Genomic DNA, 17,610 nt, shown 5'->3' on the forward strand with positions numbered 1-17,610 from the left:
GCCCTCTCACCTGGGCCTGTGCACGGAGGACCAGCCCTGGTCTTATCCCTGACTCACTGTGTCAGCCCAGGAGGCCCCGTCACTTATAAACGATTGACTTAATGACAGTCATTACACCTAATCTGTTTTTCAAGAGTCTAATTAATTCCAAGTCCTCCTCTATTTTTAAACCACTCAATCACTCTTGTTTTCCTGCCGACGCATGAAGTAGGTGGAAGGTCTCAGTGTTCCCTGCAGGGCCTCGGGACACCTGCTTTAGGGACCAACGGCTGTAGCAGCCTAGCAGGCACCTGCCACCGGGCCCCAGACAGTCTGGGGGAAACGGCAGCCGTGTGAGCATCCCAGTGAGGGGGAGGGGAGGCCCGCGGGGCGGCACCTGCTGCCCAAGGTCACAGGCACTGGAGCAAGGCCAGGCTGCCCCAGTCCCAGACTGTCACTCTGTCCCCTCGTCCTGTGGTGGGTCCACTGGGGAGCCCCCGGATCCGGGGAGCCCCTGAAGCCAGGGAGCCCCCGCAGCACGGCACCCGGCCTTCCACCTGGAGGCTGCCTGTGTCCTCTGAGCCCCCAGAACAGCTCCAAAGTAGGGCCGGGCCACCGAAGGCTCTGTCAGCCCTGACCGCACTGCAGGGAGGGAAGCACGGGCTTCTGGGCCACTGAGGCCACAGCACCGCACGGCCCTTGGTTGAGGCCCCACCCAGGGAAGGGGCTGACGCCTGTCTGCTGGTGGGAAAGCCAAATGGGGGATGTGGGAACAAAGCACATCAGACGTGCCAGCCCAGCAGCAGGTGACTCCCCACGCAGTGGTGCCTTCACTGATGTGCCAGCTACAACCTGCCCTCCTCTGAGCTGGGCACTGGGGGCCAGGCTGGAGGCCGCAGGACCCTCTGTGTCATGGCCTGGAGGGGCCCAGGAGGATTTGCAGCAGCGACCTCACCACGGGGCAGAGGGCCAGCAGGCCCAGGAGAGCTGGAGCCACCTCGGGATAGACTGGCTGCAGGCTCTCCTCCGTGACACCTCTGAGCCCTGTCCTCACACTGGCAGAGGGCAGAGGAGCTCGGTGGAATGACCCCAGGCCACAGCGGACAAGCTGCCAGGTGGGGCGCGGTGGGTGGATGTTCAAGCTGGAGGCCGGGACCCACCGTCCGGGAGCGAGGTCATGAAGCACCACTGCAACACCTGATGTCACCCGGGACAGCTGTCACCGCCAGCAGAGTGGGGGATGGAGATGTGAATCCAGGAAACAATGAAATCCAGAGGCAAAAAGACGGATCATGGCAAAGATGGCCACGAACGGCTGCAAGAGCAACCCGGGAGCAAGGTGAGCAGTGACAGTGGGGTGACACGGTGACACAGTGACATGGCGGGCTGTGCTGTGGGAACGGCAGAGGATGAGCAGTGACAGTGGGGTGACACGGTGACACAGTGACATGGCAGGCTGTGCTGTGGGAATGGCAGAGGACAAGCGGTGACAGTGGGGTGACACGGTGACACAGTGACATGGTGGGCTGTGCTGTGGGAATGGCAGAGGACGAGCGGTGACAGTGGGGTGACACGGTGACTGACACGGCGGGCTGTGCTGGGAGGAACGGCAGAGGACGAGCGGGGACAGTGGGGTAACACGGTGACACAGTGACATGGCGGGCTGTGCTGTGGGAACGGCAGAGGACGAGCAGTGACAGTGGGGTGACACAGTGACACAGTGACATGGCGGGCTGTGCTGGGAGGAATGGCAGAGGATGAGCGGTGATGCGTGAGGAGTACATCCTGCCATGTAGCTGGGGCCTGCTGTTGGTCCGTTTTGCAGATGACAAAACTGAGGCTCAGGCTGAGCAGTCAGTTCACCAGGCACTGCCTTTCCCCTCACATCTGCATATGGAGCAGGGCACTCCCCACCATGACTCCAGCAATTCCCCTAAAAGGGATATCCCTCAATGTCTGTCATCTGTCTGCCACTGCCAAGTTCCGGAAGGAAGGCGCACACAGTCGGGGCATGTGCCACAGGGTTGGGGCAGAGGCTTGGCCACTGTCTGTCCCAAGAAGCCTGTGAGACTCCTATCATTCTACCTGGAGTGACAGCCAGAGAGGATGCTAAGCACGGTGGACAAGTGGCAGGGGAGTGAGGTCACCGGCAGGACTCAAATACAGTCACAGAGGCGCTCGACTGCACGACGGAGCAGGCCTGGCCTTCCCCCATGGGACGGATAGTGACAGGCTCTGAGACCTCCCTAAGCCAGCACCTGGGCAGCCTTGACTGTGTGTCAGGACGGCCACAGCCTCCGTCAGTCCCACTCTGATGCACAGAGGCCCCTGACACTGGTTCCAGCTTCCTCCCGACTAGTCATCAGGGCTGCAGGATTGATGGCAAAAAATAAAACCCAGGCCACCAGAGGTGAGAAGAATGTTCCCCGGCCCCACCACAGAGGAGCAGCGCGCCTCGCACCACACACGATCAACCAGAAAGGCAGAGCAACAAACTTGTTTCTAGAATTTCTATAAACTTAATTACACAAGATAAAATTGAGGACATCTGCAAATCAAAAGACATCCAAAAACAAAGTCAAAGGGCAAGAACAACTTGGAGAAAGACACAAACAGACCAGACAGAATGTTTTCAAGTCCAAAAAGCTTGACATCCCAGCTGAAAAACAGCAGAAAACACAGTCACTTCGCAGAACGAAAAACACAGGCGCTAACAGAACAACTGCCCAGGCTGGCAGTCATCAGAGGGGGCAAACCTTAGGAACCGCGAAGGGTACTCCGTTTTTTCCCCCTCAAGTTGGAGTTGGAAATGTCAGCGAAGGATCGCACTGCTGGGGGTAATCAGCTCTTTCTGGAAAGCAGTTTGACAGTGAGTGGCAGAGCTTTAAAAGGCTTCATACCTTTGCTGTGGTGATTCTACTTCTAAGGACCAATTCTAAAGAAATAATCCAAGGCTGGGCACAGCGGCCCACACCTGTAATCTCAGCACCTTGGGAGGCTAACGCAGGAGGACAGCTTGAGCCCAGGCACGGAGCCATGTTTGTGCCACTGCACTCCAGCCTGGGCAACAAAGGGAGACCCTATGGTTGAAAAGAGAAAAGAGAAGGAAGGGAAGGGAGGGGAGGGAGGGAAGAAGGGAAAGGAAGGGAGGGGAGGGAGGGAGGAAAGGGAAGGGAGAGGAGGGAGGTGAGGGAGGGAGGGAAGGGAGGGGAGGAAGGGAGGGGAGGGAGGGGAAGGGAGGGGAGGGAAGGGAAGGGAGGGGAGGGAGGGAGGAAAGGGAGGAGACGGAGGAAGAGAAGGGAAGGGAGGGGAGAAAGGGAGAGGAGGGAAGGGAAGGGAAGGGAGGGGAGGGAGGGGAGGGAGGGAAGGGAAGGGAGGGGAGGGAGGGAGGAAAGGGAGGGGAGGGAGGGAGAGAAGGGAAGGGAGGGGAGGAAGGGAGGGGAGGGAAGGGAAGGGAAGGGAGGGGGAGGGAAGGGAAGGGAAGGGAAGGGAGGGGAGGGAGGGGAGGGAGGGAAGGGAAGGGAGGGGAGGGAGGGAGGAAAGGGAGGGGAGGGAGGTAGAGAAGGGAAGGGAGGGGAGGAAGGGAGGGTAGGGAGGGGAAGGGAGGGGAGGGAAGGGAGGGGAGGGAGGGAGGGAAGGGAAAGGAAGGGAGGGGAGGGAGGGAAGGGAAGGGAGGGGAGGGAGGGAAGGGAAGGGAGGGGAGGGAGGGAAGGGAGGGGAGGGAGGGAAGGGAAGGGAAGGGAGGGGAGGGAGGGAAGGGAGGGGAGGGGAGGGAAGGGAAGGGAAGGGAGGGGAGGGAGGGAAGGGAAGGGAGGGGAGGGAGGGAAGGGAGGGGAGGGAGGGAAGGGAAGGGAAGGGAGGGGAGGGAGGGAAGGGAGGGGAGGGAGGGAAGGGAAGGGAGGGGAAGGAGGGAAGGGAAGGGAGGGGAGGGAGGGAAGGGAGGGGAGGGGAGGGAGGGAAGGGAAGGGAGGGGAGGGAGGGAAGGGAGGGGAGGGAAGGGAAGGGAGGGGAGGGAGGGAAGGGAGGGGAGGGGAGGGAAGGGAGGGGAGGGAGGGAAGGGAGGGGAGGGAAGGGAAGGGAGGGGAGGGAAGGGAAGGGAGGGGAGGGAGGGAAGGGAAGGGAGGGGAGGCAGGGAAGGGAAGGGAGGGGAGGGAGGGAAGGGAAGGGAGGGGAGGGAGGGAAGGGAAGGGAGGGGAGGGAAGGGAAGGGAGGGGAGGGAGGGAGGGGAAGGAGGGAAGGAGGGGAGGGAGGGGAAGGAGGGAGGGAGGGGAGGGAGGGAGGGAGGGGAAGGAGGGAGGGAGGGAGGGAGGGGAAGGAGGAAGGGAGGGGAGGGAGGGAGGGGAAGGAGGAAGGGAGGGGAGGGAGGGAGGAGAAGGAGGAAGGGAGGGAGGGAAGGGGAGGGTGGGAGGAAGGGAATGGAAAGAAAGGAAAGAAAGGAGAAAGAAAAGGGCAAAAGGAAGGAAAGGAAAAAAAGAAAGAAGAAAGAAAAGGAAGAAAAGAAAGAAAAAGAAAAGAGAATCCAAGAGGCAGAAAAAAACCGTAGAGGAAACTATAAAACCATGTTCAGTGGAAAAAAAAGAATAAAACTGTTCATAAGACTTGGGGTGATATTTATTTCCTTATTTGTTTTGTTTTTTAAAAAGATAGGGTCTTACTCTGTCACCCAGGCTGCAGTACAGTGGTACAGTCATAGGTCACTGTAGTCTCCACCTTCTGGGCTCAAGTGATTCTCCTGCTTCAGCCTCCAAAGTAGCTGGGACTACAGACCCACGCCACTGCACCTGGCTAATTTACTTTTACTTTTCATGAGATGGGGTCTTGCTATATTGTCCAGGCTGGTCTTGAACTTCTGGCCTCAAGCAATCTGCCTGCCTCAGCCCCCAAAGTGCTGGGAATACAAGCATAAGCCACCACACCCAGCCTTTCCTTCTTATGTTTCCAAAGTTTCTACAATGAACAGGGACCACATCTATAATTAGCAAACAGGGAGTCAGTGTTACTTTTCGCAGAAGGCAGAGCTGGAAATCCACTTCATGGTGTCCCTGGAAGGAATGGACAACCAGCCTGAGTGGACTTTCTGTCATCTAGACAAGTAACTTCCAAGGGTGACTTCAAGAGGACGGAAGGTTCTGGATCAAAGAGGTGAGGCTAGCTGAAGGGAAAATAAGACTTTAAAAAATGTCAACTTCTCCAAAAGGATTCATTGACCACTGAGAAGGTCGGAAAGAAGCCAGTAAAATGAAAAGAGCTGAAGGGCATAGGTTCCAGAACATTCACACCTGCAAGGCTGATTCACTGCTGTCTGTCGAGGACGATGTCCGGACTCCCAGGTGACAGCACCTGAGGAAATGCCCCAGAGAGGGGCTCCTCCTGGCTGGGACCGTCACGCCAGGACTCCAGTGGGCCATGTGCCAACCCACCTCCTGCGTGCATCCGTCCCCTGGCTGGTGGCTGGGAAGCCCTGTCCTTCCTCCTGGAGGCTGTCGTCTGCCTGGCCAGAAACACAGGCTCTAGGGGTCTCGGGGGAATCTAACAGGCCAGTTGGCCGCAGCTCCACACATTTCCTCCATTTGCAGCACACGGAGATCCGACTCGCACGTGGGACTGGAAGCCGTGAGTCAGGGCCGTGCCCGCTGTTCCCTCTGAACCGTCCACGCCACAACCACAGGGGCTGCAGGGACGCCTGCCAGGTGAGCGGGTCTCACGGCCAAACAGGCCTGGGCTCTTCCAGATGCTCTCAGCTAAGGCAAATACTACCCTCTCCGTCTCAGCCTCTCCCGCTGCAGAACGGGAGGTGTAACCAAACGCAGCCATACTGTGCACGTGACCGGCCTCGCACAAACGTTACTTAACACCAGCCAGGCTTCCTGACACGGGGTTCTTTGAATTTGGGTGAACTTCCTCTGTGTGTGAAGCTGGTCTCCTGTGTCTGTCTGTTTAAAAACCCCCACTGCGTTATCACCTCCGTATTGGTGTGAGGTGACACCTGGGAAGACAGGCCATGTCTCTTGTTCCTCGGTGGGTCTCTGGTGCTTGGCCCAGTCACCCCGGAACGTGCTTGAGACACAGGTGAGTGGCAGAATGAATGACGCTCCCAGGGTGCACACCGCCTGTGCCTTGGATGGGACAGCTGCCATGTGCTGCCGCCCGCTGACCTGATTTCCAGCTACCTCCGGGCACAGTGCTGGGCCCAGGCACTGACCTAAATCGAACCAAACATGTACTGTCCTGATCACCCTGTGATGTGCTTGCTCTCTCGGATCCTAAGCACCTGCCAGAAACACTTCCCTGGAAAATGACACCACCACCTGGGCTCCTTCCGTTTCTTCAGCTGAGCCTCAGCGTCTGTGCTGAGCTGCATAAGGCCTGGGAAGCTGAGGCCGCGTTAAGAGGCTGTGTCCATGATGGGGCACAGAGCTCACTCCAGGAAGGTGGGAGGAGCTTCTGGAGGGGGTGGGCGTCCACTGGCTGTCACCTGGACAACCCCCACCACCCCCAGCAGCAAAAGATGGGCAGGCCCCAAACCAAAAACTCCCGTTCTTATCCTGTCAAAGAATTTCTGATGGCTTCACGTCAAACTCGGAGAAAAACGATCCATTGCCAATGAACTGGGTCTGAGCCCCTGAGGAAAGCATCCAGTAGTGGGGAAAAGGTGCTCGGGCTGACACGGCCGTGAAGCTCAGGCTGCATCTCAAAAACGGCCTCACCCAAAAGAAAGAGGAGAGGCTGTTTGCGTGAGGCTGTTCATCGTGGCACGTCTGTGACAGCAAAAGCCTGGAAACAAGCCCAAGCCAGCACTTGGGCCCGAGTGCACGCCAGGCCAACCTCGCATGGGGCCCTGCCCCGCGGTGAAGGGAAGCAGGACATCTCTAGCAAGCACTGGAGCGGCTCTGGCAGAAGGCCAGGAGAGTGAGGTGGGGGCGAGTGCCTGTAGCAGGAGGCCCTTCACCAAATACGGGGATGGGGGATACGCGGGCGTGTATCTGAACATCTTCTCATGTGCCTTTGCTTACATTTTTGAAAATTGAAGGTTATACTATAAAACATTCTTAAACCGTTCCCTTTGGGGGCAGGGGAGAAAAAGGTTCCTTCAGACAGACTTCTCTGGGTCTATCTTATTTATAGATTTGACTGGGAACCACACAAATATAAAGTTGAATCAGCTGTCAATGGCAAGCTCTACACATGTAATGCTGGATGAGACCAATGAACCTGCTGTGAGGAAACGGTGTCCAGTGGCCTTAGAGACATCAGCTGACTGCTGACGAGTGGGGTGTGCCCTAAGGACAAAACAAAGACAATGACCAGTGTTAAGGAAGGACGCGGGAAACTGGAACCCCCATCCACAGCTGCCTGGATGCCAACTGCAGCCACGCTGGAAAGTAGTCTGGCAGCTCCTCAAAATGCCACACACAGAGTGACCACATGATCCACAATTCCGCTCACAGGGATCCACCCAGATGAGCCGAAGACCCATGTCCACACAAAAACTTGGACAAAAATTTTCATCACAGCCAAAACATAGAAGCAACACATCCACCATCCACTGGTGAATGAAGAAATGAAAGACGGTCTCCCTATGCAGTGAGCGTGATTCAGTCATAAAAAGGAACGGCGTGCCACTGTGTGCCTCTACATGGTGGCCCTTACAGACGTTACGCTCGGTGGGGGAAGCCGGACCCTGGAGGTCACACGCCACAGATGCTTCTCGACTTAACCCATCGTATCCTATGTCAGAAATGCATCTGACCCTCCTAGCCTTCAAAATGCAGAGGACGGTTCCTGCTGGGTTCAAGTCACTTTCACGCCCTCATTAAGCCGAGCCATCGTAAGTCTGGAACCACCTGTACGTGAATGTGTTCACAGGAAATGTCCAGAAGAGGCAAATCCATCGATGGAAAGTGACTGAGGCTGCCAGGGCCTGGTGGGGAGTGGGGAGGGACGCCGGGAACCAGGCCCAGCCCACCCAGCCCACAGCACAGGAAAGAGCTGCAGGGAGGCCCTGAGTCCTGAGTGGGCAGCGGAAAGGAAGAACGGCCTGACCGTCACAGGACCCTGGCCATTCCCACTCCTCCAGCGAGCGCACAACCTGGGAGGAGCCAGCATAGGAAGAAGGAGGTGTCTGCCCTGCACCAAGAAACCCCTTCCCCAGTGTGAGGACCCTCTCCTGGGCCTGCCTGCCATCCTTCAACGCAGCCCCTTACTCCTGCACCTGCGCCCCCCACCTTCATCCCCATCTGCTGCCCGGCTCTCACGGCTCCTGGGGGGGGCTTTTCTGGTCTCCAGTTGAACCTCGTCCCCTCCCTATCCTCCCTGTCTCTTCCCGTTAGCGAGGCCTATAGACACGGCCACAGCCAGAGTGGGAGCCCTGCAGGGCGGGGTCCTGGCAAGGGGGTCAATGGCCCTGACAACGCAGCCATGAGTGACCCTGGGCTGGGCCCAGCCCCTGCCTTTCCCTCCCTGTCTCCAGTGTGGGGGATGAGAGCCCATGAGAAGAGATAGGAGACCTCCCCACCTCCCCCCAGTGCAGGGAAAGGAGGAGAGAGTCCTGGGAGGGGCAGAGGCCCTGGGAACACCCCTGGGAATTTGCCCATGAGTGGTCTCAGCACCCCTCATGGCCCCAGTCTCCACGCCCATGGCCACGGGTCTGCGTCTGGTTTCAGCCCGGTGTGAGCCAGGCAGCCATGGAGGTCAGCAAAGAGAAGTGGGCAGTGCGCTCGGATGCGGCTCAGGGCAAGGGGCCAGGCACTGGCACAGCCCACTCCCACTGCCCCGCGCAGGCACATGTGGCTCACACCAGGGGCGGGATGGACCGGGGCTGCGGCAGGTGAGCTGAGGGCTTGACACTGTGCCCATGTCACCTGAAAGGCACCTGGAACATCAGAAACAGAGAAGCGGGCCCGCTGGCACACATTTCCTGGTGCATGACGCCCCACAGGGCAGGTGCCTCCGCAGCCAGCTCCTGCCCCTGCCCTCCTCACGCACAGACCCCACACCCGGCCAGGGCCCAGCACCTGTCGGTGGCCAAGATGGCTCAGGTGGAAACACTGCAATGCTTGGAGAACACGCCAGCACCTGCCCCCCAGTGCAAAGAGGACAAACCCAGTCTCTGGGCCAGACTGACTCTTACCTGGAGCCCGACAGGGCCTGAGGCGCCTCATGAGCCGAGGGGCTCCCAGCATCCAGCTCTCTGGCCTCTGGCTCCTGCTGACCTGCAACCCCAGCCTCTCCTTGCAGCCCACTCGCTGTGTCCACCTGGGAACCTGAGGTGTGAGGCAGGCACTTGTCGGAAGTGGGGGCTTTGGGCTCCCGCCCGTCGGAGGCATCTTCTGAGAGCGGGGGCGCCTCCTCCTGTCTCTCAGGGCCCCTGTCGCTGGCCTTGGCTAAGCCGGCAGCGTACGAGGCACCAATGACGCCTCCCGGGCTGCACTTCTCCCGCAGACGCTCCACCACGTCCTCCCTGCTGTCCCCACAGCTCCCACAGCACACACAGGAATGCAGAAGGCAGTTGGTGGCCGCAGTGCTAAGCTTGTGGGGGCCCCCATCCATCCCCTCGGCCACGGTCTCCGAGGCAGCCTCCTGGGTGGCCACCGCAGAGTCCAGGGAAGTAGGCGATTTGGGGTTGAAGATGACCGTGGCTGAGAGCTTCATGCCCCCTGTCCGGTGGGCGATCATCTCGGCTGTCTCTGCGTCATCCGCACCCACCTCCCAGCCGTCCAGGTGCAGCCGCGAGTCCAGGCAGCTGCAGGAGCTGGTGCCCGCGAGGCTGGCCCCACCTGTGCCCTCGGCCTCGAGGTTGTTGTTGTTGCTCAAGTCCTCCTCCTTTTCCGAGGCGGGCACGCTGAGCCCCGCCGCTCCGCCTGGCCCACCCTGCCCTTTCTCTTGGGGGTCGGCCTGGGTATTGCCTGCCCACCCAAATGGGCCACCTGGGGACTCGGGCCTGGCCAGAGCTTCTGCCGTCCCCTCCACGTCATCCATGAAGAACACGCGCTCCTCCTCATCACTGCCTGATCGGAGGCGCGGTCTACCTGGAGAGGCCTCCCTGCCTGGGCTGCCCTCTGCTCCCGGCCTGTGCGCTGGGGACTGGCAGGCGCTGGGCGGTGAAAGCAAAGAGGACATCTCGTCCCCCGCCCTGTGGACCATGCGGCTGAGCTGCTCCAGCTCCTGGTCGTCGTACTGCATGGAGCAGGCCAGCTCTGCATCCGGGTCTTTGGCCTTGGCTGAGAGTGGCCCCTCAGGGGGGAGAGGGGCAGAGAGGGCAGGCACCAGGGCAGCGGGTCCCTGCACATCTGCGCGGATGGGGAACTCCACGTCTTGGGAAATGCAGAGGTTCCGTTCCAGCGTGTGCAGCTCCTCCTCCGTCAGCGTCTGCAGCAAATCCCTACGAATCAACACAAAACCCAAGGGTGAGGGTCCCAAAAGCCACACCAGCCTCCTTGTCCAGGAGTGGATGCAGCACCCTGGAGTCTGCACCAGCAGAACAACAGCCAGGCACTGAATGCTTGCAGCTGAATTCACAAGGCACCAGCACGTCTCCTCCACCACGGAAGAAGGCTCGCGTCTCGCCGGCGAGGACAACGGTGTTCAAGATGGCCGACTGGGATTCTAGTACAGTTTCTTTTTTAAAACAAGATTCTGGAACCTTTTGCTGAAAATAAGAAAGCCCTGATTGTTAGGCATGTGTTAGCTGCATGAATAAAAACTCTAAGGAGTGAAAAAATACATGCTGGTTTACACATAGACCTTCATCCTTTCATTCTGCAAATACCATTGGGCACTGGCTATGCAGCAGGAACTGGGCACTAGGACACGAGGAAGAAGGCAGGCATACTCCTGCCCTTGTGAACTTAGCCTGCAGTAGGGTGAGGCAGATGATAAACAAGCATTTATACAAACAATGACTGAACTACAATAATGACAGCTACAACCAAAGACAATGCAAGCCATGAAGGAGGGTGCAGCAGGGCACCTGTCTGAGGCCGGGAAGGCTTCCTGGAGGAAGAGGCATTGAGGCCGAGACCCAAAGGTACAATTAATTCAGTGATGCTGAGCAGGAAGCTCCTGGAGCAGGCTCCTACAGGCCGACTGTGGGCTGCTCTCTGCTGGGAGAAGCTCCAGTTGTGTCTGTGGTCTGAGTCCCACGTGGGACATTCCAGCACAGCCGTGGCTATTGTGAGGAAGTGCACTTTGCAGAGCTGGGCAGAACTTTCATAAGCTGAATCCACCCATGTGAATAGCACCCAGATTTAGAAGTGAAACCCCAACCAGGCCCCCGGCGCATGACACCATCCTGACTCCATAGGCCGAGGCGTGCACCTGCTCTGCTTCTCTGGAGAAATGGGAATTCTCAGTCTACACTCTCTTGTGGCAGGATGTGTTTGCTGATGTTATATTTGTGTAGAACTCTCCAGATAAAATATAGGACACCCAGCTAAATTTCAATTTCAGTAAAACAACAAGTAAGTACTTTTAAAATGTCATTAGAAATAGTTGTAAGTGTAAGTGTACTCCAAATGCTGCCCATTTGGGACATACACTAAAAAGAGTTTGTTGTTTATCTGAAATTCCAACTAAACTGGGCTTCCTGCTATTGTATTGCTAGATCTGGCAACGCTATTTCATAAGATTCACCCATCATAAAGCACGTTGCCATAGGTCATTCATTCTTGTGGGTGCACCGTCTTCCATGGGGTAAATATACGTAGTTCCTTTATCTGTTACACCCGACAGGTTTTGGCTGCTGTGACCCAGCATCTTCGTGCATCTCTCTTGAAGAACACACGAGGGCATCTCTGCTGAATGCACACATGGGGTGGGACTGCTGAGCCAGACAGCGGGGAGCAGCCGGGATCCAGGCACACCTGCCCACAGCTTGGCCGACAGCGTGGCTTGCCCCAGGCCCTCGAGAGCACTACTGTCTTTAACTGAATCCTTCCTGGTGAGTGAGTAATAGTATCTTATCTTATTATGGCTTTCCATTGTTTTAGCCTGATGACCAATGAGGTCGGTCACAGTTTATCTACTCATCAGCCCTTAGATTTTCTCTATGCAAAGTTCCTGTTCAAGCCTTTTGCCCATTATTAATTGGGTTGTCGGCCTTTTTCTTATTGATTGACAGGAGTTCTTTTCTTTATTAGATATATTCTCCAACTCTTTGGCTTGCCTTTTCATTCTCTTAATGGTGCTTTTGAGGAAGTTTTAAATTTTAATAAAGTCCAATTATAACATTTTTTCTTTATGAGTAGTGCTTTGTGTCCTGTTTAAGAAATCTCTTCCCACTCCATGGTCACAAAGATGTTCTCCTTGATATTTTCCTCTAAAAGCTTTTTATTATTTTTTAAGTCACGGTCTTGCTCTGTGGCCCAGATCTGGGGTGATCATGGCCCACTGGAGACTCAAACTCCTCAGCTCAAATTATTCTTCTGCCTCAGCCTCCTGAGCAGCTGGTACTACAGGTGCAGACCACCATACCTGGCTAATTATTTTTAATTAAAAAAACATTTTTTTTAGAGACAGGGTCTCACTATGTTGCCCAGGCTGGTCTTGAACTCCTGGCCTCAAGTGATCCTCCCGCCTTGGCCTCCCAAAGTGCTGGAATTACGGCATGAGCCACCATGCCTGGATTTTATTGTTTTACTTTTTATATTTATATCCACACTCTGTCTGGAGTTGATTTTTGTGTACAATAGTGGTAAGAACCCAGACACTAATAGATAACCATATGAGACATTTTTCCTCATGTGGTCTTCTATTGACTCAGCCCATTTATTGGAAAGAAAAACAACCATTCCTGCTGTTTTGCAATGTCATGTTGTCATAAATCAGAGACCTATATATGCATTGGTCAGTTCTAGACTTTCTAATCTATTGAATGGGTCTCAAGTCCATCCTTGTACTATATCTGTCAAGATTACTATAGCTTTACAGTAGAAGATGTCTCCAATTTTCTTCTTCTACTTTTTTTTCTTCTTTTTTTTTAAGAAATGGGGTCTTGTTCTGTCACCCAGGTTGGAGTTCAGTGATGTAAACACAGCTTATTGTAGCCTCGACCTCGTGGGCTCAAGAGCTCCTCCCACCTCAGCCTCCCAAAGTGTTGGTATTATAGGCATGAGCCACTGTGCCTGGCCTTTGTTCTTTTTCTATGAAGTACACACAGCAGAAAAGCATACATATGTTCACGTGGAGACACACACAGGGGTAGTCACAGCAGCACTATTTGTGGAAACTACCCAAAGCCCATCGAGAGTAGAACAGATAACGTTCTGCTGCTGCTTGGCTATTCCAGGCCCCTTGCATCTCCACATGCATTTTAGTATTAGTTTGTCAATTTCTACAAGGAAGGAAGGGAGGGAGGGAGGGAGGGGAGGGGAGGGGAGGGGAGGGGGAGGAGAGAATGCAGAAAGAAAGAGAAAGAAAGAAGGAAAGCAAGGAAGGAAGGAGAGAGAGAGAGAAAGAAAGAAAGAGAGAGAGAAAGAAACAGAGAGAGAGAAAGAGAGAAAGAGAAAGAGAGAAAGAAAGAAAGAGAGAGAGAAAGAAAGAAAAAGAGAGAGAGAAAGAAAGAGAAAAAGAAAGAAAGGAAGAAAGAAAGAAAGAAAGAGAAAGAAGAGAAAGAAAGAAAAAGGAAGGAAAGAAGAGAAAGAGGGAGGGAGGAAGGAAGGAAGCTAGCTAGCTTCTGTGATTTTGATTGAGACTGCATTGAACTCATAGATTAATTTGAGAACAACTGATATCTTCATAACATCAGGTGTTCCTCTCTCTGAATGGAATTGCTATCCAGGGCTTTAAAAATTTATGGTAATAACATTTTATAACTTTCAATGGAGGTCTTGGACATCATTAATTTGATTTATGCTTATGTATTTGATATTTACTGGTACTACCATGGATGGTATTTGCTATGGTTTGGGGGTGGTTTGTCCCCATCAAAACTCAGGTTGAAATTTAGTTTCCAATGTGGTGGTGTTTAGAGGTGGCGTCTTTAAGAGGTGATTAGGTCATTAAGGAGATTAATGCCTTTCTCATGAGACCAAATTAGTTACCATAAGAGTGGGTTGTCATGAAGTGAGGCTGCCGCTTGTGTTTGGCCTCTTTGCACATGTCCCCTTACCCTCCTGCTTCTCTGCCACGTTATGACAGAGCACGAGGTCCACACCAGAAGTTAACCAGATGCAGCCACTTGATCTTGGACCTCCCAACCTCTAGAATCATGAGCTAAATGAACATCCTTCCTTTATAAATTACTGAGTCTTAGGTATTCTGTGATAGCAACACAAAATTGACTAAGACAGTATTTTGATTTCATTTCGCATTTATTTATTGCTGGCATACAGAAAGACCATTTATTTTCGTATATTGATCTTTCACCTAGTGACCTTGCTAAATCTACTTATTATTTCTAATAGTTTGAAGATGCTTCTGCGTTTCCTAGGTACTTGATCACGTTATCTACATAAAATGGCAGTTTTAGTCCTTCATTTCCAATGCTGTGTAACTTCCTAGTTTTCCTTTTATTTTTGCCTTATTGCACTTGCTAGGCCAGAAAACAACGTTAAATGGAGATAGTGAATAGTAGACATCTTCTTCCCAGTCTCAGGGATGTGTGCTGTAGTACACACACAACAGACAACACACACACAGAGATACGCACGGACGAAATCTGTATCTGTATCTATTTGTGACCAGGTTAAGGAAATTCCCTCCTGTTCCTAGTTTGCTAGGAGATGCTTTTCTTGTTCTGTTTTGTTTATTGCTAAGAGATGTTTTCACCATAAAATTGGCATGAAATTTTTTCAAATGCTTTTCTTGAATCTTTCAAAATTATATGATTTTTCTTCCAATTTTTAAAATTAATGTGGCAAAACATCAATTTGATTTTCAAATGTTAAGCCAATCTTGCATATCTGGAATACATTTCTTTTTTTTTTAATTTTGAGACATTGCCTTGCTCTGTCACCCAGGCTGGAGTGCAGTGGCCTGATCACAGCTCACTGCAGCCTCTGCCTCCCTGACTCAAGCAGTGATCCCATCTCAGCCTCCCAAGTAGCTGTCAGTACAGATGTGTACCACCATGCTCCACTAATTTGTAATTTTTTGTAGAGATGAGATCTTACCATATTGCCCAGGTTGGTGCCAAGCTCCTGGGCTCAAGTGATCCTCCTGCCTCAGCCTCCCAAAGTCCTGGGATTGCAAGTGTGAGCCACTGTGCCCAGATATATTTCTCTTGGTCATGATATATCTTATTTATATATGGTTGGGTTTCATTTGTCTGTATCTTTTTAAGGGTATTTGCATCTATGTTCATGAGAGATTGGTGTTGTTTCTTGTAATATCTTGGTCAGGTTTAAATGTCTAGATTATACTCTTATTGAAAAAAAAAAAAAAAGAGTTAGGGCTGGGTATGGTGGCTCATGCCTGTAACCCCAGCATTTTGGGTGGACAAGGCAGTCGGATTGCTTGAGCTCAGGAGTTTGAGACCAGCTGGGGCAACAGTAAAACCCTGTCTCTACAAAAAATACAAAAATAAGCCGGGCATGGTGGTGCATGCCTGTGGTCTCAGCTACTCAGGAGGCTGAGGTGGGAGGATCGCTTGAGCCTGGGAGGCAGAGATTGCAGTGAGTCTAGATTGTGCCACTACACTCCAGCCTGTGTGACAAAGTGAGAGTCTGTCTCAATAATAATAAAAAAAGTTAGAAAATGTCTTTTTTTCTATTCCCTGAAATAATTTATATAAGATTTGTGTTATTTATTCTTTAAATGTTTAGAAGAATACATAAAGAAAGCCACCTGTGCCTGATGTTTTCTCTGTGGGAAGGTTTTAAAATAATGAATTCAACTTCTTTAATAGATATTGGATTAAAAGGTTTTCTATTTCTTCTTCTGTTAGCTTTGATTAATTGCTTTTTTGAGGAATTTGTCCAATTAATTCAAATTGTCAAATTTAGTGATATAAACTTGTTTATAATATCCTCTTACTATCATTTTAATATCTGTAAGGTCTGTGGTGATGTCTCCTTTCCATCTATATTATTAGTGATTTATGTTTTATCTTTTTTCTCTTGAACTAGTCCAGCTAGGAATTTATCAATTTCATTAATCTTTTAAAATAACTAACTTTTGGGGTCAGGCATGATGGCTCACGCTTATAATCCCAGCACTTTGGGAGGCCAAGGTGGGCAGATCACAAGGTCAGAAGTTCGAGACCAGCCTGGCCAACACAGTGAAACCCCGTCTTTACTAAAAATACAAAAAAATTAGCTGGATGTGGTGGCAGGTGTCTGTAATCCCAGCTACTTGGGAGGCTGAGGCAGAAGAATTGTTTAAACCTTGGAGGCAGAGGCTGCAGTGAGCTGAGATTGTGCCACTGTACTCCAGCCTGGGTGACAGAGCTAGACTCTGCCTCAAACAAACAAAAAACCTAACTTTTGAGTTTGTCTTTCCCCTACTATACATTTGTTTTGCACTTCATTGACATCTGTTCTTATTTTTATTATTTTTCTCCTGCTTTCTTGAGGTACAACAAACTTATTATTTCCTAGCTTCTTTAGATAAAATTTTACATAATTCAATTTCATCCTTTATTCTGTTCTAATTTATAGCATTTAGTGCTATAAATTTCCTTCAAAACACTGCTTAGGCCTCATCTTAATTTTCCTTTTTTTTTTTTTTAGAGATGAGCTCTTACTCTGTTGCTCAGACTGGAATACAGTGGCAGGATCATAGCTCACTGCACCCTCAAACTCCTGGGTTCAAGCAATCCTCCTACCTCAGTCTCCCAAGTAGCTGGGACTATAGGCATGTGCCACGATGCCCAACTAAGTTTTTTATTGTTGTTGTTTTAATATGTTAAAGAAAATTAAAGGGGGCAAATTAGATAAGAGGATGAAGAATTTAAACAGATAATTGGAATCTATACAAAAAGAAACAGCCAAGTATGGTGGCTCACACCTGTAGTCCTAGCTACTCAGGAGGCTGAGGTAGGAGAATTGCCTCACCCAGGCTGGTCTCGAACTCCTGGGCTCAAATGATCCTCCCACCTCAGCCTCCCAAAATGCTGAGATTACAGGAATGAGCCATTGGGCCTGGCCACATGGATATATCATATCTTTATTATCATGTAGGTAAAACCATTTTTAAATTTTGGCCAGGCACAGTGGCTCATGCCCAACACTTTGGAAGGCCAAGGCAGGTGGATGGCTTGAGCACAGGAGTTCAAGACCAGCCTGGGCAACATAGTGCGATCCCATCTATATTACAAAAGAAAAAAAAGAAAAATTTCCATTGACTTCTGCAATGAACAATGAATTATTTAGAAGTGTTTTGGGCTGGGTACAGTGGCTCACACCTATAATCCCAGCACTTTGGGAGGCCAAGGTGGGCAGATCACTTGAGACCAGGAGTTCGAGACCAGCCTGGCCAACATGGTAAAACCCCGTTTCTACTAAAGATACAAAAATTAGCCAGGCGTGGTAACTCATGCCTATGGTTCTAGCTACTCAGGAGGCTGAGGCACAAGAATCGCTTGAACTCAGGAAGCAGAGGTTGCAGTGAGCGAAGATCACGCCAACTGCACTCCAGCCTGGGTGTTAGAGTAAGACTCTGTCTCAAATAAATAAATAAATAGAAGTGTTTTGC

At 52.2% G+C, this 17,610-nt stretch overlaps 1 protein-coding gene across 3 annotated transcripts in view; it reads right to left on the reverse strand.

The window, feature by feature from the left end:
• The window catches only part of ZFYVE28 (zinc finger FYVE-type containing 28), a 150,641-nt gene that overhangs the window by 26,835 nt on the left and 106,196 nt on the right, over positions 1 to 17,610 (reverse strand). For all 3 annotated transcript variants that reach the window (XM_054486570.2, XM_054486571.2, XM_054486572.1), the window contains one exon: positions 9,110 to 10,360. In XM_054486570.2, coding sequence (XP_054342545.1) covers positions 9,110 to 10,360 — 1,251 coding nt within the window. The remainder of the gene's footprint in view (positions 1 to 9,109; positions 10,361 to 17,610) is intronic.

Source organism: Pongo pygmaeus, chromosome 3 (genome assembly GCF_028885625.2).
Source record: "Pongo pygmaeus isolate AG05252 chromosome 3, NHGRI_mPonPyg2-v2.0_pri, whole genome shotgun sequence".
Lineage (NCBI taxonomy): Eukaryota > Metazoa > Chordata > Mammalia > Primates > Hominidae > Pongo > Pongo pygmaeus.